Genomic DNA, 23,586 nt, shown 5'->3' on the forward strand with positions numbered 1-23,586 from the left:
CCAGGATCCTGGGATTGAGCCCCACATCAGGCTCCCTGTTTGGCAGGGAGTGTGCTTCTCCTTCTGCCTCTGCCTGCTGTTTGGTCTACTTGTGCTCTCTATCACTCCCTGTCAAATAAATAAATAAAATCTTAAGAAAAAAGATGGCACAAAATTACAGACCTAGGATCTCAAAATATGTAAAAGACACTCTGTGTGACATGGTGCCTCACACACTCTTACCTCAGAATACCAGTTAGAGCCTCTATCATCCTACTGACAAATGTCAGCAAGTAATAAAAAATACGTAATATATGATTATAAAATTAACAGCTTGATTTAAAACATATATGCTGTTCCTGGTACTCCACAGAGAATGCAAACCTTTTTTCTTTTTCTTCAAATAAGACTTAGTTTGTCCCAGAAAATTGTAAATTGAGTTGTCTTCATGTAGCTAAAGCTACAATAAAAGGCAAATTCGTACCTTTAAATGCTTTCATTATCAACCAAGAAATGACAGACTTAAACAGAGAATTTTACTCAAAATACTAAGGATGAATAATGAATGAAAAGATGAAAAAAGATCAAAGTAGAAACAAATTAATCAAACAGATGAACAGTAGAATTGATAAACTAATCTAGCCCAGTCTTTGTATTCAAGGAATGTGGAGTGACATGCTCTATCCTTCTGAATAAGAAGATTATTAATATTTTAATTATGTTGATACAAGTCTGTATGCTTGCCCAAACGTGCATTCACTGGGAAAACATCTGAAAAGACATATAGCAAAATGCTAGCAGCATTTTTCTCCAATTGGTGCCATTAAAGGTAACATTAATTTTCTTCTTCATGTGTTTCTGTAGTTTCTAAACCTTCTGTGATGAATATATAATTTCATGATCAGAAAAAGTGAAGCTACTGTCTTGAGATACTAGATGATATTTCTTGGTGACATGTACATTTAACGTAATGTCAATCAAAATGCAAAGAGACCGATGAAGGACGGAGGGGGTACTTTAAGAAGGTCACCCAGGAGATAGAGCTTTTTGCAACAGTGATGGTGGGAAACCGATTCCACAGACCCCAAAACTTAGTGTTAAGCTACAATTACCAATTTAAACTTCAATTAGGCAGCTGCCTAGTACCTTCTAATGGGACCGCTTCTATACTTCCAATAAGATTCTGTAAATTTGGAACACCAACAATGATTAAAACAAATCAACTCCTAACACCATCTACCACTCAGATCGCCACACGACCCAATGCCAGGATCAAGTTGCAACAGACTAATCTGAAGGCAGATGAAGCCGTAGAGAAAAATCCCCTGTGAGCTCATGGCACAACTTGTCTCTTAAAACAGTGACAACCCTGTGCTAAGGTGGGAAGTGGCTTCAACCTCTCTCACCCGGGGAGCCCAAACATCACAGCCCCTGAGCCTGGAGGGAACAGGAAACAGGAAGCCACCTGTCCGTACCTTCCCGGCACCACTATGAGCCAGCAGAATATTGGAGTTACCGGCAATCTTCATCTTGTAACCAAGTTCCAGACTGGTTAAAGGATTATTTTTATTTTATTTTATTTTATTTTTTATTTTTTTTTAAAGGATTATTTTAAAAACTGAAATCGTGATCATTTAATTTCACTGTGGATTGAGGAAGATCTTTCCCAGCGAAGGCGGCGAGGAGAAAAGAGGCAATGAACTCAGATGTGAATGACCCAGTGACTTGATACCAAGCCCTGGAAGGGGTTTAGGGAAATGAGCACTCTCACGGACCTGCTGGTAGAAACACATCAGAATGGTATTTCTGAGGGGCAAACTGGCTGAATGTATCGAGTGTCTTTAAAATGGCCATATGCTGACACTGTAATCCAGTGTTTAGGAATTTTTCCTAAGGAAATAATCAGATATTTTAAAAAGTCTTTACAATATCAAAAGATTGGAAAAGAATATAAATGTTCAACAAAGGTGACCAGTAAATGACATATGAAATGTTTATAGAAGAGACTACTGTCTGGCCGTAAAATCATGTTTCAAAGAATAATGAGGAGAATATGCTCAGAAAATATTGAATTAAAAAAAAGAGTACGGACAAGATAAGATTCACTTATTTATATTTGAGAGAGAGAAAGAGAGTGTGTATGAGCGTGTATGCGTGCGCTCGCATGAGTGTGAGCAGGGCTGGGGGCGCAGGGGGTGAGGGATGGAAGAAAAAGGAGAGAGGATCCCCAGCAGACTCTCTGCTGAACAGGGAGCTTTATGTGGGGCTTGGTCCCATGACCCTGAGACCGTGACCTGAGCTGAAACAAAACTCCCAACCTACCGAGTCACCCAGGTACCCCTAAAACTTTTTTTTTAACTTATAGGACACACATATACATAAATCTGGGGGGAAAAAAAAACCACCACAAGCCCCACCAAATTAGTGTTATATTATTACTTGGCAGGAAAATTAGGGATGAGTTTAATTCTCTATTACCAGCAGCCCTAAGCATGCTAACTGATAGGCCTGGGTTAACTCTCTCTTATTCTGAGCCAGTAAGACTCAGCTTATTTGCTGCCTCTTCCAAGAAGCCCTCCTGCACTACCTTCCTTTGTCCTCAATTATTCTAGGCGCTCCTCCATGGCACTGGACTCTGAGCTATCCTGTGATACTCTTTTTCCCTGCGTCATACTCACTCATTTGATTTACTCTATCCCTGCTACACTTGGAACTGGCCAGAGTCAGAAATTGGGAGTGTTTCATTTTTGTGCCCCCGATCTGTGCGGAACAGACCTTCAGGCTGGGCAGCGGATTCTCTGCGCTCTGTGAATCTGAAGTTCAAGGAGGGGAAGGACTAAGAAGAGTGAGCCAACACGGGGACAGAGGTACACCCCGCCTTACCTTGGCCAGCAGGCTCGAAACATGTTTGACTTCACTGTGGGCCTTCACTAATTCTTGCTTAAGCTCGGTGCAAGACAGCTCCAGCTGCTCCTTCTCGGCGCGAGCAACCCTCAACATCTCTTGAACCTCACAGCCCTCGGCCGTGTGCCCCATGGGGCTGGTCTCCGTAGCCTTCTGCTTCTCATTCTCCAAATGAGCCTTCAGCGACCCGTGTTCCACCCGCAGCCCTTCGAGCGTGGCTCTGCACTCCTCCAGACTCTGAGCCATTGCACCGTTATTCCGCCGTTCCAGGTCCAGACACCCATTCAGTTTTTCGTTTTCTTCCTTCAGGTGTTTAATCATGTCTAAAGCGCCTTGGTTTTCCTCCTCGACCTTCCGCAAGCTGCAGGTCAGCTGCTGCTGGATGTTGAGCAGCTTTTCTCTTTCGAAGCGGCCCTGGTCCAGGATTTCCGCACACTTCTGCTCCAGCTCGAGGATCTTTCCCTCCTGCGCCGCGGGCTCCTCGTTCTTCACCCGCTCCTGCAAGAGGTTCAGGAGTTTCTCGTTTTCCTGACTCAGCTGCTCAGCTCTCTCCCGGTGCTGGTGGAAGGACGTTTCTAAGAGCGCCTTCTCGTCCACGAGCTTCTCGTTTTCGGCGGTCAGCTCCTGTACCATCTGCTGCTGGTCGGACAGTTCCTGCAAAGTGGCCTGGAGCTCTTCAGCCGTGCTGTGATGCTTCTCCTCAATCTTCTGGATCTTTTCCGTGAGGGAGGCCAGGGACAGCTCGCTTGCGTTGTTAGGGGAACTGCCGCTGGTCGAACACCTGGAGCCCTTAAAGGGGTTGCTGGTGGAGGACAGGGGCTGGGAGGGGGTGTCTGCTGCAATGTGCTCGAAATCGGAGGCATCGGGGGACAGAGAAGCTTTGGTAACGTCGCTGCTTGAAGAGCCCGATGTCCGTAATGCATTTCCGTGTCTGTTGTTCACGAACTCCTCGATGTCCCTGGACAACTGATGCCCCGTCGGGCTGCCGAAGCTTGACTCCTGAGTTAGGGACGTCGGGCAGCTACTGTCCCCAGTGTGACTCACGCCCCCCTCTGAATTTGGGGAATGCTCCAGGTAAGTCAGTTTCTCCCTCAAGGCCCGGTTCTCCTCCTCGAGCTCTGCAAGTTCTTTCTGGAAACTCTTGTTTTTCTCCTCTAGAGTGCGTATCAGGGGTTCTGAGTCACCCAGCAAGGAGGAGGTTCTGTCTGGGCTGGCGTCTGAAGCCTCAGCTCCTTCGGCGCCTGGAGTCCTTTTTTCCTTGCATTTCTTCAGTTCGCTTCGAAGCCTGTTAATTTCACTGTCTTTTGCTTTGGCTTCGGCAAGAAGTTCCCGAACCTGGGACTCGAGCACAGCCTTCTCCCCGCCTTCAGGCTCTTGCTTGGGTCTCGTGGAAGTGGTCCTCAGGTGCTTAGTAGGGGTGGGCGTGCTGGAAGAAGTGGGACTGGACACCGGCTTCCTGGGGTTGGAGGGACCGCGTGGCACGGTTCTCTCTCTCGAGACAGTTGCTGAAAGTTCTCGAGGAGCTGGAATGCCTGTCCGTTTGGTTGTTGGCACGGCCCCTAAGGACAGAAGGAGTAGAAACCAATGAAGCAAGGCAAGTTCTTTTATACTTGAAACCCAAGTGACTTCAAGTCCCGTGGGATATTGAAGAGGGTAGCTGTTGCCCTTTACTCATGCCCCCCACACCCCGGCTCTAGATAAGTATTTGGGTCTGGCTGTGTTTCTGTGCCTCCTCCCACAGCCCTATACTTTGGGGGAAGCTGGACTCCAAGCCTGAGCTCCTTCTCATAACTACATCCCAGCACGGTTGCTGGTTCAAGGCAGGGTTTCTGGGTGAAACAGCAGGAGAGGGTTGAGTCAAATAAAGTCTAGGAATGGCTGCCACCTCTTGTCACCACAAGAGGAAGAGAACGCAGAGTACACAAAGAAGGAAACCGAATTCTTAGTAGCACCTTGGAGTTACCCAATCTGTCAACCCTGGAGCTTAGCCTAGAGCCGGCTGTTCCAATGACACAAACCAATAAATACCCTTCATTCATGGCACCGTTAATTGGGTTTTCTGTAACTTGCAGCTTAATGCGTTTGAACCGTAACCTTGGCAACTGAATAGCTTCCCGACAAAATGCAAGTTCATCTTGAATTTTAAAAAAGTTTTTTTTTTAATTCACCAACATCTTGTGAATGAGCACAAATTGGACTGAGAAATCACAACACACAAATGATACCACGTTAAGACTAATCTAACCCAGTGACACGCTGCTTTAATCACTGGTGGCAAAGGTGTGCTTATTTGTATCCAGAGAAACAAGAGTACACGGAGCGGGGCCACCTTGCATGCCTCTGTGGTATAGTTTTCAATTTTCAAGGGATTTACATAGTGCGGAAGTGATGCAGATCTTTAATGGGAAATGTAAGGTACAAAACTGTTTTCTATATTGGTCCAAACTACATTACAATATTAAAATAAATTCTGGGGGTGAAAACCCAGACATCAATCTCTTTTTTTTTTTTTAAAGATTTTATTTATTTATTTGACAGAGAGAAATCACAAGTAGATGGAGAGGCAGGCAGAGAGAGAGAGAGGGAAGCAGGCTCTCCGTCGAGCAGAGAGCCTAATGCGGGACCCGATCCCAGGACCCTGAGATCATGACCTGAGCCGAAGGCAGCGGCTTAAACCACTGAGTCACCCAGGCGCCCCAGACATCAATCTCTTATATGCCTCAGAAATGAAACCCACCTCAGAGGTTAGGGTGTAAATGAACATTTTGGACCTATTTTTACAAACTGGAAGACCCCTGATGAATGGAGGCTGACTGCTGTGACTTACCTAACTAACTCTACACGTTGGGTTGAAGATCTCCAGTAACAAAGGACCCTAGAAGGAGTCACCAATTCCCAGGGCTCCAAAAAGACTGGCAGCAGCCACAGTCCACAAGCATGGAGCAGAGCCCAGGGTGGCACAGGAGCCCTAAGCCTGTGGTCAGGACGCGACTAAGGAACACCTGTGGATCTGAGCATCCTGAAACGGGAGGTGATGATGTGAAGGCCAATGCCATTCGCTGCTGCGTCTAACAATCAAGTGCCCTTGAAAACTCTGAAATAAAGGCTAAGCTGGTGGCTCAGTTGGGTGGGCAGCGGACTTGATTCTGGCTCGGGTCATAATCTCAGGGTCCTGTGACCCAGCCCTGCATGTTCTCAGGCTCTGTACTCAGCAGGGAGTCTGCTTCTTCCCTCTGCCCCTCCCCCTGCTCCTGCTCTCTTTTAAATGCTCTCTCCTTTTAAAAGAAGATTTTACTTATTTAACAGAGAGAGAGCACAAGCAGGGGGATGGGAGAGGAAGAAACAGGCTCCCCAATAAGCAGGGAGACCTATGCAGCTTAATCCCAGGACCCCGGGATCATGACCTGAGCTGAAGGCAGACGTTTACTGACTGAGCCACCCAGGCACCCCATTCAATAAAATCTTTAAAAATAAAAAAGAAGGTAAGCTATCATACTAATATACAGAAAAACTATGGTTTTTACAGTAACTTTTCAAACTAAGTTACTGGAGAGCTAAGACTACTATGATACACACTTAGTGCTTTTGGCTGTCTGACTTGCATCCTACTTAATGGAGAAAACACTCGGGGAACAAAAGATTTATTTAATTATTCTTGTAAAATGAAGATTGCAGTCACTCAGCAATAAAATGTTTTAGTAACACTGGATTAGGTAATCCTGATGATGCCAAGGGCCCCTAAGGAAAACAGAAGATGGGAGTCCAGTTTTGGCCAAACTGTTGTCAGAACAGGCAGCCGGGGGGATCCGAACTGGTCATCACAGAGCCACTGGCCCTTCCGTACACAGACACTGAAACTAAGGCTCCTTTTCGACCATTCGTCGGACGGGCAGGCCTCAAACTGAACAACAGATCAGCTCTATCATCATTTCCAGCCTCAGGGGACTCCACCCTCTGCTGCCAAATCTTAGTTCATTCTCCACATAGGTGTTACTACTTGCACCTTACCTACACCCCGAGGAATTTGTTAATGTCAAAATACATTTGTGAAAGACATCCAGCTGTGTGTTATGAAATACACAATCCAGTCGTATTTGTTAATACAACTGTTCTTTTTCTGTAATCCCTTCTGACACCTTATCAGCACCGAAGGAAGTCACTAGTGTGACTGTTCTAAGTTGCTTTTTTTTTTTTTTAAAGGTTCTTCCCAGCTTTGTACACATCATTTCCAAAACTGTAATTACCATAGGTTAAGTGTAGAGGGTGGCGAAAATTCACTGTGGGACCAGACTAAGGTTGGTGCGTGGCGGCTCACCACCCCATGCAGCGCAGGTGTCCAGGCATCCTCGTCCTGGACACAGCGGGCGAGTCCTATTGCTCAGAATGCAGTCAGTCAGAGGATCTACAACTCTGTCCACCTCAAGTACTGTGAGTAAAAACGTCTCACTGCCAGGGCGCCTGGGGGGCTCAGTTGGGCAATTGCTTTCCACTCAGGTCATGATCCCAGAGATCCAGATTCGAGTCCCGCATGAGGCTCCCAGCTCAGCAGGGAGTTTGCTTCTCCCTCTGACCCTCCTCCACTCTTTCTCTCCCACTCTCTCTCTCAAATAAATAAAATAATAATTTTAAAAAGCCTCATTGCTAAGCATTACGTCCTAGAAGCCTGAAAAGGGGCACAGCTCCTGACACATACACCGTGGCAAGGGGGGCAGAGAGGTGGCCGGAAGCCTGGGGCTGATGGAACAGGGACCGCTTGGCTGGCACTCTTACTTCTTGGGTCTTTTCCCCATCCTCACACAAGACCCTCACTTATTCCTACTGAGGCTGGCTGTCAAACTACATGAATTTAAAATGAAAGCAAGCTCCACCTCATAATTGGGAAGACTAATATGATTTTTTAAAAGATTTCATTTATTTATTTGACAGAGACAGCAAGAAAGGGAACACAAGCAGGGGGAGTGGGAGAGGGAGAAGCAGGCTCTCCATAGAGCAGGGGGCCCAAATGCGGGGCTCGATCCCAGGATGCTGGGATCATGACCTGAGTTGAAGGCAGATACTTAATGACTGAGCCACCCAGGTGCCCCTTATATGTTACATTCTAAAATGCCAAATGAAGTTAAGCATCCACCTTTGGCTAAGGTCATGATCTCAGGGTCTTGGGAACGAGTCCGGCATGGGGCTCTCTGCTCAACAGGGAGCTTTCTTCCTCTCCCTTTGCCCCTCTCCCTGCTTGTGCTCTCTTGATCACTCTCTCTGAAATTAAAAAAAAAAAAAAAATCTTGGGGCGCCTGGGTGGCTCAGTGGTTTAAGCCTCTGCCTTAGGCTCAGGTCATGATCCCAGAGTCCTGGGATCGAGTCCCGCATCGGGCTCTCTCCTTGGTGGGGAGCCTGCTTCACTTCCTCTCTCTCTGCCTGCCTCTGCCTACTTGTGATCTCTCTCTGTCAAATAAATAAAATCTTTGAAAAAAAAAAAAACACTTAAAAAATAAATTAAAAAAATATTAAAAATAAATCTTTAAAAGAAAAATATATTTAAATGTCCTCCCCCCTTTCTTTTTTGGTAACCACCCAAAACCTAAAACCCTAAAACCTGCTGTTTCTGGAAATGTTTCCATATTTTTGCTTTGTTTTTCCTTTTGGTATGGATCCAGTCGAAGTCCTTAAGAATGCTTCATCTAAATGTCTGAACTGTGCTCACAGGTCCTCCATTCCAGTCTCTCCCAGCTTGGAGATCTAATCGACTAATATGACTTAAACATCTTGCTTGCTATTCTGTTCCAGAATCTGTAAGCATCCCCCCCCCCCCACCTCATCCGCCGGATCATCAATGTCAAACTTCTTCCCTGGGCTTTCAGGATCAGGCATAATAGTGTCCAAATCAACATATCCAACCTTTTCATTTTAGAGTCCCCCCCCAACATATCTATTTAACCCATTAAATGTTCCCAATATATCTATGGCTTTTTGAAATAGTATTTCCTTTCCACTGGATCCTTCTGATGGGCATTTAAACATACTTAACTCTCCTCAATTATTAAAAAAAAAAAAAAATCTGGGGCATCTGACTGGCTTAGTCAGTAGAGCATGTGACTCTTGATCTTGTGGTTATGAGTTCAAGCCCCACGTTGAGTGTAGAAATTGCTTAAAAGTAAAAGCTTTAAAAAAAAAGAAATCTGGAGTCCACATCGTCCTCCAGCTAATATCTAATCTTGTTTACTGGTTGTCTTCCGTTCTTCCCCTGTCATTTGCTCCTCTACCCACTGCCATTACTCAACCAAAACCCTATCTGCTGAGGCCATCGGCGACCTCCACATGGGCCAACACAACAGACATCATCAGTCCTCTCAGCAGAGCTGGCACTACTCCCTCCTTTCTGAAGCACACCTCTGATGTCCCACTCTCCAGGTTTCTCTCTTAACCCAGCAGCAGTCCTCTGTCTCTTCCTTTGCTGGCTCCTCCTCCTCTCTCTGCTTCTATTTGTCAGAAGCTTCCGACTTATGTCCTGAGCCTTTTTTCTTCTTTTATTACAAATTATTTTCCTGGTGATACTACTCCATCTCATGATCTTAAAATACCACCTATATACTGATGACTCCCTAATTGGGTTCTTATATGAACCACTCATCTGAGCAACAGATCTGAATATCAAACTACCTATTCGATCAGCATAAGTAAATTATAACAAAAGTACCTCTAGTTTGGATTAAAGGCATAAGGGTAGATTAAGAAAGAGTGAACAGAATGTGCGAAAGGCTTGGAGTGCAGGGAGCACTGACAAGGAGGGGGCTGATAAGGAAGAAGGCTCATTTATAGAGGGAGCTCAAGGATGGCCTCACTGACAGAGCTGGAGTTTCAAGGGGATCTACACCCATTAAAACAAGGCCAGAATGCTTGGAAGAAGACGGCACAAGAAAAAGCTCTCAAAAATTTTAAATACTTTCTTTTTTTAATTAAAAAATTCAATAGAAAGGATGGAATGCAAAATCAAGGAACTCTCCCAGTATGTGGAAAAAAAATGATAACAAGATGGAAATAGAAAAGATTAAACACTCAGGGCCTGGGCGCCTGGGTGGCTCAGTGGGTTAAGCCGCTGCTCAGGTCATGATCTCAGGGTCCTGGGATGGAGTCCCGAATTGGGCTCTCTGCTCAGCAGGGAGCCTGCTTCCTCCTCTCTCTCTCTCTGCCTGCCTCTCTGCCTACTTGTGATCTCTCTCTGTCAAATAAATAAATAAAATCTTAAAAAAAAAAAAAAAACACTTAGGGCCAATCCAAAAGATCACACAGTCAAATAACAGAAGATCCAGAAATAGGAGCGCATGGGTGGCTCAGTCAGTTAAGCATCTGACTCTTGATTTTGGCTCAGGTCATGATCTCATCAGGATTGTGAGACTGAGCCCCGAGTCCACTGAGCTCAGCTCAGAGACTGCCTGAAATTCTCTCTCTGTCCCTCCCTATGTGTGCACACATGCTCTATAAATAAATAAATAAATAAATAAATAAATAAATCAAATCTTTAAAAAAGAGAGAGAGAGAGACCCAGAAATCAGAAATATAGACCTGTGGAAACAGAGTGGAAGAAATTCCCAAAGGACTGATGTGAAAGGACGAAGAATATTGAGTCTCCAGAACTTGTGTCACATGAAGTAAATGAAAAAGACCCACATGATGGTACAATACACTGTCTATAAATTTTCAGAACAACAAGAACACCTACAAGTCTGGGGAAGGGGTGTGAGCTTGAGACTGGCCATATTGTAGCAATACTGAACTCCTGGAGGCAAAAAGCAAATGCCTTCAAAGTTCTGAGGGAACTCAGAAACTAAACTAAACTAAACTAAACTCAGAAACTGTAACAGTTTCTAAGTAAGTCATTTGAAAACAAAGGAGTAAACCAGAGAGACAGAGAGAGAAGGTGAATTATCCAGGGAGAGCAGAGGTTCTAAGAGAGCAGACCAGTCAAGGCGAGTCTCAAGATGGTATCCACGGACCAAGTCGGGAGAATAAATCTAAGCTGGGTCAAGAGGATAAAGTGCAACTGAGGGAAAGAACATCTAACTGATGAAGAATATGAAAAAGAACGAGGATATAATAAAAAACAGTGAGAAAACCAGAAACTTCATAAAAACAAGTTGCATAAATTGTAACAGATGACTTTACTCTGCAGGGAATATATATATAGTCACAATTACATCAGTACTATTTCAATTGATCTATACACAATCTGCAAGATGATTTTATAGAACATTGGAACATTATCCCAGCTAGCAAAAAAGTAGAGGGCACCTGGTGGGTTCCGCTGGTACAGCATGTGACTCTTGCTCTTAGGGTTGTGAGTTCGAGCCCCACACTGGATGTAGAGATTACTTAAAAAAAAAAAAAAAAAAGATTAAAAAGCTTTAAGAAAAAGTGAAAGTACAAATGAAAGACATGGGGAGGTAGACCACAGGTTGGAAAAAGCTGGTAGAAATGGTAGTGACAATAATATCCAACCTCATCCTGCAAATGGGGAGTTTCAAAGATACTATATACAACTGACAAAGCAAGAAATAAACATGGAAAATGTTACTGAAATAAAGGATGTAGGCAAGAAAGGAACTTGAAGTCACATTAAGACTGCGAGGAGGTGGGACACCTGGGTGGCTCAGTTGGTTAAGCAGCTGCCTTCGGCTCAGGTCATGATCCCAGGGTCCTGGGATCGAGTCCAGCATCGGGATCCTTGCCCGGCAGGGAGCCTGCTTCTCCCTCTGCCTCTGCCTGCCTCTCTGTCTGCCTGTGCTCACTTGCTCTCTCTCCCTCTGTCTCTGACAAATAAATAAATAAAATCTTAAAAAAAAAAAAAAAAAGACTGCGAGGAGGTGAAGTTATGAGTTAAATCCTCATCTGTTAGAGGAGGAGTCAACAAAATGTCTATATCTGAAAAACCAGGGGCACCTCATTGGCTCAGCTGGTTGAGTGACTGCCTTTGGCTCAGGTCATGATCCTGGAGTTCCAGGATAGAGGCCCACATTGGGCTCCCTGCTCAGCAGGGTGTCTGCTTCTCCCTCTGCCCTTCCCCCTCTCATGCTCTCATACTCTCTCAAACAAATAAGATCTTAAAAAAAAAAAAAAAAAAGAAAAGCCAAAAACTAGCTATGTTAGGAGAATGAGAAGACAAGTCACAGGCTGAGAGAAAATACTTGCAAAATATATATCTGATAAAGGGCTGTTATCCAAAATAGACAAAGAACTCAAGAATAAGAAAACAAACAACTCGAATTAAAAATGGGTAAAAGAGGGGCTCCTGGGTGGCTCAGTGGCTTAAGCCTCTGCCTTTGGCTCAGGTCATGATCCCAGGGTCCTGGGATCGAGCCCCACATCAGGCTCTCTGCTCAGCAAAGAGCCTGCTTCCTCCTCTTTCCCTGCCTGCCTCTCTGACAACTTGTAATCTCTGTCTATCAAATAAAAATTTCTTTTAAATGGGCAAAATACCTGAACAGACACCTCACCAAAGAAGACAAACAGATGGCAAATAAGCATATGAAAAGACATTCCACACCACCTGTCATTAGGGAAGAACAATTTAAAACAACGATGAGAGACCACAACACACCCATGAGAATGGCTAAAATCCAAAACGACAACAACCCCTCCTGCCGAGAAGGAAGTGGAGCAATACGAACACTCCTTCATTGCTGGTGGGAATGCAGAATGGTATGACCACTGAGGAAGATGGTTTGGCAGTTCCTTACAAAACTAAACATACTCTTTGCCATGATTCAGCAATCGCATACCCTGGTATTTACCCAAATGGGTTGAAAAATCACGTCTACGCACAAACCAGCACACAGCTGTTTACAGCAGTGCTATTCATAATCGCCAAAACGTGGAAGCCACCAAGATGTCCTTCAGGAGGTGAATGGAGAAACCGTGATACATCCAGGCAATGGAGTATTATTCAGTGCAAAAAAGAAATGCGCTACGAAGCTACAAAAAGAGGGAGGAACCTTAAACACAGACTAAGAAAAAGCAGCCAATCTGAAAAGGCTCCGTACTGTATGATTTCAACTATCTGATACTCTGGAAAAGGCAAAATTATGAAGACAGCAGAAAGATCAGTGGATGCCGTGGGGTCGGGGGAAGGGAGAACGAACAGGGGTGCACAGAGGACTCTTAGGGCCATGAGTCTATTCTGTATGGTATTATCATACTGGATACATTTGCCCAGACCCACAGAATGTAAACCACGGACTCTGGGTGACTGCGACTCTGCAACATAAGTGCATCATCTCTAAGAATTGTACCACTGCGGTGAGGGACACTGATGGCGAGGGAGGCTGTGCACACTTGTGTTGGGAGGGCGGGGGTTGTATGGGCATTCTGTGCTCGCCCAATTTTGCTGTGCCCAAACCTGCTCTAAAAGTCTATTTAAAAAAAAAAATGCAGCGTACACAAGTATAAGCGGTTAACTTTGAGAAGTGGGAAGGTGTAGGGCAACAGCAGTTTTGCTTTTCACGAGAAGAGGCCCTGTACCATTCCATTTTCTAACCTGTGCATGCACTACCTTGGATGGTAAGCATGGAGAAAAAGAAATGGAAATGTTTGCAAATACGGTGCGGAAGTAGGTAATCAGCAGTCCGTTGGTTTTACGGGCAGCACTGTTCCTTTGGACTTAGAACAAGGGAGATAACGGCAAAAAGTCTAAGGCCACACAGCCAGAAGGAACTTAGGCTTTGCTATCAAATCGCGGGCCCCACCTCGCTGGTGGCTGCAATGTCATTTTTTCTGAGCTAGACCAACCCTGCGGGGAGTTTCAGTGGAATATCTTCTAGAGATTCATATATTTCGTATTAAACCTCACAGAAACTCCTCTGCAAACCAAACAGCGGGGAAAAAGCACAAAAGAATCCTACAGAGGCTAATGAACCATGTTACTTGCTTATTTTGCTGCCTTCGAGAAAAGCAAAGGTCAGGGTCGCCATTTAGAGATGGTTTTTGAAACACCATAAAAGTTTTCTGTCTTGTCTTCATTTTGCACCCCCCCTTTTTTTTCTTTTTTTCTCAGAATGCCAAATTAATTTTACTCGCACTCCACTTGCTCAGTGGCTTGGGTGAGAGTTTAAAACACTTGTAAATTTGTGTCCTTCTCTTTCCCACAGAGCCACACTGTTCCACGGCCACCATGAACAGTGCTCCAGACGGGAGAGGGTCTCTGAACAAAAGCCCCCTAACACTCTGTGGGGGCTCCCGCCCGGGGAGGATACAGTGACCACTCTGTGCTGAGCTCAAGGCAAGATAAGGCAGGAGACAAAGCGGCAGTGTTAACGAGGAGAGATGACAGCACGGGCTGAACGGCTCCTTGTGGGCGGCCCACACGGCCGGGTGCTGGCATCTCCAGGAGAAGCCAAAATGCAAAACGGTTCTGGAAGGGCAGCTCCCAACATGCCATTTGAAAAGCACAGAGCAGGCGGAGACGTCTCCTGTCCGATGACATTGAAGTGGCCGGGGCAACGGCTGGTCTCCCAATTCACTCTGTGTGCTAGGTTAGCTCCTGGCCCACTGTGTGCGCCAAAGGAAATCTTCACGACACCGCTGTACAGGAGATGCCCCCTGGGGTCCCTAGGCAGCAAACACAGAGGAGAAGGAGGAGCTGAGAGTGGTGGGACTTGGGTGAATTAGAAAATCTGCCTCTCCATGTGCAGCCTTCCTCTCCGTAGAGAGGAGAGAAGATCCACTTCCCAAGTTGTGAGTGTTTCTGGGGAGGAGGGAGGTATGCAGAGACCAAGGCGGGGCTGGAACTCATGACCCTGAGATCAAGACCTGAGCTGAGCTCAAGAGTTGCCGAAAGAGCTGCCCAGGTACTCCTATGAGTCTTGATGTAACCAAGAATGACCCTCTCTGGATCACAGTTTAGCTCTGACTCCCTAAAATTACAACTTGGCTGAGTAGTAGCCCCATGTCATTGCAATCAACAAGAAACTTCCAAATGCCACCATTAAAAGATACCGAATTCACCTGAATTTGCAATGACAGAAATCAGAGAGTTAGGTGGACAGGGCACGCCGAAATAGGTTTATCTGGATTATCATCACTTTTTTCTGTACTTTTTCTTAAACCATGCATAGGTCAAAACATAGAACTTTAAGGAATTGACCACATTCTTCACACTGGGAGTTCACAAGGCGGGAAATGATATTACCACTTAACGTGTGTAGTGCTTTGGTTTTCAAAGCATCTTCATACATATTAATTTGAGGCTCCCAAAAATCACTTGGCAAAGTATTATTATCTTCATTTTATGCATAAGGAAACAGAGTCTAGAGGCTTCACAACTTGCCCATGGGTCTCACAATAAGTATGTCTTCCCATACCTAATGAAACACAAACTGTGTTATTTCAGAACTGGAAGAAACAGAGAAATCATGTAACCTAATCTTTCATACCAAGTAGTAGTGACAGCGTCTGATCTCGGCTGCTATTTCCCAGTCTCATGTGCCAGTCACCGACGAAGATTTTCGGGGAAAGAGAAGCCGGCATTAGACAGCCCTTCCACCATGGGAAGCGCAAAGATTTGGACAATCCTTCTTTATATGTGGCTGAATTCGATCTTTGTGAATATGGCACATGTTGGGTCCAGTTCTGGGACAATCTGGAACCACGAAGAACAAAACGACTGCTTCTTCCACATGACATCTGAATATGTGACAGCAGCTTTGTTTCTCCTCAGTTTTCTACTCTGTAAGCAGAGCATTCCTAGTCATTCCTGCCAAGCCTCAGGGGAGCCGGGGGTCACTCATCGGGTGGACTGCCCCGGGAGTCTCTGATTTAGCAATGTCCCTCTGAAACGTTACCCAGAATCTCAAAAATGCTGCAGATGTGGTCACCACGAGCAAGGAATCTCCTGGTCACAAGAGAACCCCCAACTCAAGCTTGTAACAATCATAGGAAACGTTTTTGGCTCACGTAACTGGAATGCTGGGGGTAAGTCTGGCTTGGGGTCCAGCAATGAAGAATGTTCTTGTGGCTCATGGCTCTCCTTCCCCTGCCCCTGCATTCCTCAACAGGCTGCCATCATCAGTGAGCTGCCTTGCCTCACGCCAGGGGGAGGTCTGGACGGTTCCAGGCCTCACATCTGCACGCTACCACACCCAGGGAAGAGGAAAAATGCTGCACTACCCCCACGCGGGATATTAGATGACAACTGAAAATTACATATACTGTTTAGCAAGTTACCATTGTTTCAGGACAAAGTTTCCCCATAACTTCATGGCTAGAAAGAACCATTTTATTTTGCAGTTCAGGATTTTGGAAAAGGCTTGGCCAGGCAGTTATAACTTAGGTCGATGCTGCCCAGTGATTGCCGTCCCAGTGCTGGCTGGGGGCTCAGTCACTTCAAGACTGGCTGGGCCGGACAGGCCAGCTGGCTCAGTCACATGGCGGAAAGGACAACCAGGGCCATCATATGGGAGTGGAACTGGACCACCGGAGTGTGTGGGGGGGAGAGTATTCCAGTAGGGTGGTCTTGGGGTGGCTGAGCCCATTACAGAATGGCTCGGGGCTCCAGGGCTATGTCTGCACACAAGGGTGGGGGTCACTGCAGGGCCTCTTACAAGCCAGGCTTGACGGTCACATGGGGTCACTTCTGTCCTTTTCCAGTGGCTGAAGCAATCCTAGGCCTGCCCGGATTGAAGGCTCATATTCTTGACAGAGTCGGTGGCAAAGTCACCGTGTGGAAGAGCGCACGGGATGGGAGGCAGTTTCCATCTCTGGAAACTATAATTCAATTCATCACACCCCCCCCTAGGCTGATGACACAGTTTTCTCTCATAAACCTGTTAACTGTGTGCCTCTGTTTCCCATGCTAGTGTTCTCATCGTTAAAATGTCAAGACAGGGAAGCCAAAGGTAATTCCGCTGACGATTTGCCGGTTCCAAAGAGACACTGAAGACAGGGTAAAGTTCATGCTGGTAAATACGAGATGCTCAGTGTTTGGACACTTTATGGGCCAAGCTGGTGCCACTTCTTCGGGACAGGGAGAAGTAAAGGCACGTGGCTCAGTGGGTTATGCGTCCAACTCTTGATTTTGGCTCAGGTCATGATCTTAGGGTCATGAGATCGAGCCCTGCATTGAGTGTGGAGCCTGCCTAAGAGTCTCTCTCCCTCCCAGTCTGCCCCACCTTCCACCCCTGATCTCCCCCTCCAAATAAATAAATAAACTGCTTCACCATGTTCTTCAAAATCAAGCTCTAAAAGCGATAAAAATATGTTTGGCGTTTTACCACCCAAAGCCTAAAGTGAACCTTCCCTTTTCCTTGACTTATATCATAAATATTTGTAATTGAAAGAAAGAAAAATGGCCCTCCCCTACGTACAACCTACTCTGCAGCAGATACCTTACACGTATGAGCCCATTTAAACCCTTTGTAGCAGGTGCTGACTTTATGGGTATATTAGGTCGCAGGAAACCGAGGCAAAGGTGGGTGCAGATACCCTGCCCAAGGTTACGAGTCTTGAGCTGGGATTCAAACCCAGGAAACGTGGTCTCCAAAGTTCATACTCTTAGTCAACAAACTCGTCCCTCTGCAAGTAGAAATGATAACGCTCTTTCTAAAACTGATGTAATCAAGATCCCCCACTTTCCTGAGATGCGCACAGGAAGAGATACGCAAAGAATGTGTTCTTCTGTGTCGACACAGAGGGGCTTATCAGTCTTTCATCTGGGATTGTAACACACACATATATGACAGAGAGCTGTAAACGTTTTTTTTTTTGAGAGCTGTAAACTTGCCTTTGTGACTTCTACTTTAGCACTAGAATATACAGCATACTCCTCCTCGCATTGAATTGCTTATCGTACCATTGTCAATTGACCTATGCCACCACCATACCCGACAGTTTACAGGCGTACCTCATAGATTCAGGATTTTCTGCAATATTTCCCCCAGATTTTTACCTATGTGCAAGCTGCATATACCTCAGTATTGCTTCTCTTTTCCTTTCTCAATAATAGGACTTTTGCGAGGGGCACGTGGTTTCAGAATAAGGACATTCTCCAGGCTCTTCTGCAGCTGGGGGCGGCTGGGTGACAAAGTTCTGGCCCACTGGGTACAGTAGCTTCTGGAAGCTCTCCTTACCAGTCAGTGCTCACTCCTTTCCTCCACTCTGCTGCCTGATATGCACATGCCACACGTGGGACCCCGAGGTCAGGATCTCACCTGGTGGAGCCAGATGTCAGGAAGAATCAAGGCTCAGCACCTTCGAGCCCCAGGTTTCTCAGGTAAAGGTCTGGGTACGTGGCCTAGACCACGTACCCAGACCTTTACCTGAGAAACGAACTCGGGTTTTCGTTAATAGAATACAAACTTCTTGACTAACTTGAGTAAGCTTTTATTGCTACAGAGAGTCAAATCCCTACTTCAATTTACGTATTATTCATATCTATTTAACATGTAATGTGTATAACCCATTATATGTAAAACATTTTAAAAAATTTAATAAATTGGGTATTTCTTAAATATGTTACTATAATTACTTATAATACCTTACTGCCTTATAGGACATATATTAATTTATTAAACTTCAATTTATATGTACATATTTAAACCACATTATATAAAATATACGCATTTAGAAATATGGATCCCGTGCTCAAACCTCAAGAACATTTTTATCCACGTTCATCCCATGCGTGGTCTCAGTGCTGCCCTTGTTATTACGAAGGCCACTTTAAAGCCTTCTCTCCCAGGTTGCCAGAGAGCCATCTAAGTAATCTGTTTTGAGATTTGGCGTTTTTTTTAATCCAAGACTGCAATCATGAGATCACTGAAAATTTTCGTACCAAGTCTCAAATACATATTTACATGGTATTATGTCAATTTCTTTAAAAAAAAAAACAAAACTTCCTGTGAGTGTATATTGGTGACCTACAACAGAAGGCTTACTCTGTCATATAATATCTTTCAAAGCCTTGATTTAAGGATACGGAACACTTGCAACTGTGAGATTATACTCCACAGAACATACAGCAAATTTGTTTCAAATATGCCTCCCTTTTTCTAAACCAGCTCTGTCAGACGGCCTCTGTAAGGCTCTAAAATGAAAACTGAGGTTATTTTAGACTGATTCCCCTAAATCTTACTTTGTTATTCAGAATCAAGTAATTAAGAACATGTCACTTGGTTAAAAATGACACTTTGTGAGTCCTGAATGTAAGGAGCTTCCTTTTTTCCCCCTAAGAAATAATTCTGGGAGAAATTAGTCTCATATCCAGGCATATTAATTTGAGATACATTAATAATTTTATAATATTAAGTCTGCCCCTTCTGGAATGGAGTATAGCTTCTCCATTATTTTAAGTCTTATTTTAAGAACCTCAAGGAGATTTAACACCTTTTACCTTATGCCCTATAACATTCTAGTTAAAATTATTTCTAGATATTTTACGTTACCTCTGAACTGGATTTTTTTTCTTCAATTTCTACCATTTGCTAGTTATTTCTAGTACAGGAAAAAAGCTATTATTTTTTCTATATTTATTTTATACACAGTCACTTACAAATTCCCTTATTCGTGGGTCTAACTTTTCTTTTCAATATTTAAGCCAAAGATGTTTTTGCCTTACTGCATTAATACCAAAGCAATGTAAAATAATAATAATACTTCAAGTTTTATACTTTTTCCAGGACTAATTTTGTGAATTTATATTTTGAGGGAAATGCACCGTTTCTATATATATTGTTATACACTGAATTCCTCATTTCCTTCATATCTGTAATAAGTGAGGATCCTCACTTATTTTTTTTTTTTAAAGATTTTATTTATTTATTTGACAGAGAGAGATCACGAGTAGGCAGAGAGGCAGGCAGAGAGAGAGAGAGAGAGGAGGAAGCAGGCTCCTGCTGAGCAGAGAGCCTGATGCGGGACTTGATCCCAGGACCCCGAGATCATGACCTGAGCCGAAGGCAGCAGCTTAACCCACTGAGCCACCCAGGCGCCCTCCTCACTTATTTTTAATATTTTTCCTCTTTTCTTTAATCAAAGATCACGTCCATTATTTGTCTTTTCAAAGAACTAGTGTTTGGTTTGACTTCTCTTCTTTACAGTTTTATGTCTTCTACCTCATGCCTTTCAGCTTTTAACATGATTATTTCTCTTTTTTTTCTTTTGTTTTTCTCCTAGTTTCACAGGTTGACTATTTCATGCAGACGTTTTCAGTCCTTTTTCTCTTATGGTAATAAAAGCATCCGTGATCATACATTTTGTGGTTACAAAACCTCACTCCCTTTGTGTATTTCTAGATTATTCATAATTTGTTTTGACCTTCTCTTGGTGCCGAAATTATTTAAACACCATGTCTCTGAATTCCAAAGTAGTTTTTTAAAAAATAATTATCTTTTTATCATTAATTTTGTTGGATTATGAAGACAGATTATTGCATTTAAAATCGGAATTCTGTGACAAAGTACATGACCAAGTCCTGCAAACAATCCTAGACCTAAAGAATGTATATTCCCTGTTCCATAAATGTGTCGAATCTTTTATTTATAACTTCTATATTTTTGCTTCTTTTGTTTGTTTCAGAGGTTGAAAACAGGCAGCCTGCAAGCTACAGATATGTTTTATTTGGCTGGCAAAGTCCTTTAAAATGTATGAATCTCAATGCCTTTAGGCAAGGCATGCATTCTCTAGTTCACTGTGCGATTCCCATCATCTCTGCTGTCTTACACCCAATAATTCACATATTCGTGCTGCCCACATGGTCCCCGTGGGCATCCGAGTTAGCAATCTAGCTTTCCTGGGCTGTCAAATTAGAAAAGCCACATAATTAACATCTTCTGGTACAGTATGGTTTAAAAAAAAAAATGCATCTTTTATTTCCAGTTTTTGTTCTATATATTTTGTTGCTTAAAGATTAAAGATGGTCACATATATTTGGTTTTTATCGGTTTGTAATATCCCTCTTTTTCATGTTCAGCGTTCCTGTTCTTACTTTCTTCTCTGTGAGGCACTGATATATGTCTCCTATTTGTTCTTTAATCGGTGAATTTAGCTTAAGAATATTCATCGTGGGGCTTTTCTTTGGCTTTCTTGTTTCTGCTTCTTGTTTCTTATTTTGCTTCCTGTTCATTAACTCTTCTTTCGTTCTCTTCTCCCCCCATCACTTTTGCTGATCTGATACTGCTTCATTTTATTCCTTTCTGACCAGCTTACCAGGCATGACCATCCTCAATCCCCCTTATTTGGGGAATACTATGCATTTCTTTTCTGTTTGTGGTTACTGGCCATTCTTAATAGTCCTAACCAAACCTTCATCACAAGTAAACCACCATGGCTCCCTTACTTCCTCACCAACAAAGGTGAGATTAATTTTAGAGTGATTTGATCTATGAAGGCCTTGAATGCCCCCACTGCAATTGTGGGTTTTGCTGAGCTCCTCTAGAATTTTCAGTTCTGTGCCCTTGTCTAGATTTTCCCTTAAAGTATGATACCCCCCCCCCCCAAGAATCCCACTTTACAGTTACATTATGAATTTTCGGCTGTGTTGGCCTCCTCAATTTAAATCCCCAATGTCTCAGGCTGCACGATTCACCGCTCGTCACAGTGTCTTATATGCTTGATCTTTCTCTGGCTTAAGGTTTCTGCTGATCCAATTACCAGAATCTAATTGGTCATTTGAATAGTTGCTCACGTAGGGTATAATAAATCCTTCACGTCTAAAAATATCCTTTTTTACTCTGATTCATTAAGGGATATCTTGGCAGGAGAATTTGTAACTGGCATTCTTTCTGACGATCTAGCTTTCCCACTTTTCTTCCCTACTTTTTATTACTCTTTCGAAGGCAGGTCCTCCTCCCACTGAATTAGCTGAAAATATCAGCTGTTTGCTTTCGCAGCCCCCCCTTACAAGCTTAGGTGCCCCCTTGATCCTGCCAGAAGTTCCACCTGCTCCAGGTGGAACCTGACTCCGGAACCACTCAAAGCAAGGACCAGGATGCTTACCCGGTCGCCGGCAGCTTCAGAGGCTGCTGCAAGACTGGAATCCCAGCTGGTAGGTCGGGTGCGGGCTGCACTGTCTTGGCCCACGCACAGAGCGGCAGCCTCCAGCCTCAGCCTATGCTTTGTGAGAGTTTTGGCACTGTTCCGGGCTGCTCTATCTCCAACGTCTCACTCTCCAGCCCTCGGACAATTCCACAGCAACTCAATATCCATTAAAACTGATTTTTCTTCCTACATCAACCCAGATCAGCTCCTGCGGCCCCGTGAGTAAGAACCCAGGCTGATATGGCTGCGCTTAGAAGATTCCAGATCCTTCTGGTCAACAGTCCCGACCGACTGTTCTAGCTGTTGGTGCGTGAGCACTTCAACGCCATCCTGATTCCCCTCAAAACTGACCCATCTTCTTGTCTAGAAGTTGGCAGGATTTTTATCTTTATTGCTGCAGCTTAGCCATTAAATTATGTCTTTTTCCAGACTCCTGTGAGTCCTTTAATCTGACGCCTAAAATCTCCTTCAGCTTAGGTTTTCTCCTTTTCTTTTTTACGTCTTCTCTATCCGTTCCTTTCCTCCCTTCCTACACTGGTCTCTCAAACATGCTACCAATTTCATGATACCAGTATCTTTGTGTCTGACAAGATATCCTTCCAAAAAAACTAATTCAGTTCTCAATAGGGGCTGTTTTCCTTTGTGTTTGTTTCATCTGATCAAAGTGTCGAATCAGGAACAATAACTCTTTGAGTTACTACTTTTTTTCTAATAGATGCTTTCTTCTGTCTCTTTGATTTAGCTCTGCTCATTCTCAATGTTCAGCCTGAGCGCTGTACCTCAAGTTATTAAATCCCCCTCCAAGGGGATCACACCTTTTCATCGCTAAAGCTGGGTTTGGCCTTCGGCACCGAGACGTGTCAGTGTTTCTCGGACAACGGCAAATCCCCACATGGAGGGCATGGAAGTTTTCATTCGCGAGCCCAGCAGTGCATGGACTGGTACACTGGGGCCTCCTTGGCCTGGCCGTGGGGAACGTTCCTGTCTGATCTCATGTTTCTGAGACTTCATGCAGGAGAAGCACTCCCTGCCGACTTCTAGCTCCTCAGATGCATAGAACCTGGGGCCCCTTCAAGGGCTGAATGTGGGAAGGGGAAGGGGAGCTATTAACACCCGCACACTGTGGCTTTCACTGTACTGAAAATCATTTCTGTTGTAAGCAGTGGCCAAAAGACAGGACCAGGCCTGTACTACACTAGCCATATACCCAGACTCCTGACCTAAGGCACGCAAGAGATAGGCAGGACAGGAGATTGCGGACTCTGCTCTCTTCTCTCAGTACCCTTTCCACAGTCTACTTCTCAAGCTTCAAATAGCCATTCCAAGTGAGCAATTCCTAAATATTAATCTCTAGCTCTAAGATTTCTAACCATCTGTGTACTCTCTCCATCACGATGCCCTGGCATGAATGTAGTTCAGACTGTTTGCATCTGACAAATCTTTCCTAAATTCTCTTAAGTGCCAAGCCCAGTGATAGAGGTATAAATGTAGGAAAGTATGTGACAGCTATGTCGGGAGATGGCTGCGATACAGCAGGGAAAAGAGAGTAGAAAGAGAAAATGTGAAATCTGGGGAGCAAAGAAGGACACTGGCCCTGCCCATAGGGTCAGGGAAGGTGGCCAAGGAAGGGATCACAGCCACGCTGTGTCTTGAGGGTAGACCGGGAAGAGCAGTGAGGACAGGTCA

The 23,586-nt window shown here is 44.4% G+C and overlaps 1 protein-coding gene across 11 annotated transcripts in view; it reads right to left on the bottom strand.

Annotated features, from left to right (window-relative positions):
• The window catches only part of SPECC1 (sperm antigen with calponin homology and coiled-coil domains 1), a 280,480-nt gene that overhangs the window by 105,184 nt on the left and 151,710 nt on the right, over window positions 1-23,586 (bottom strand). For all 11 annotated transcript variants that reach the window (XR_014304589.1, XM_082705732.1, XM_082705731.1 and 8 more), the window contains one exon: window positions 2,863-4,442. Coding sequence is in view for 10 of the 11 variants with exons in the window: in XM_082705732.1 (XP_082561858.1) it covers window positions 2,863-4,442 (1,580 nt within the window). In the remaining variant the exon portion in view is untranslated. The remainder of the gene's footprint in view (window positions 1-2,862; window positions 4,443-23,586) is intronic.

The sequence above is a fragment of the Mustela nivalis genome (genome assembly GCF_964662115.1).
Source record: "Mustela nivalis genome assembly, chromosome: 17".
NCBI classification, from domain to species: Eukaryota; Metazoa; Chordata; class Mammalia; order Carnivora; family Mustelidae; genus Mustela; species Mustela nivalis.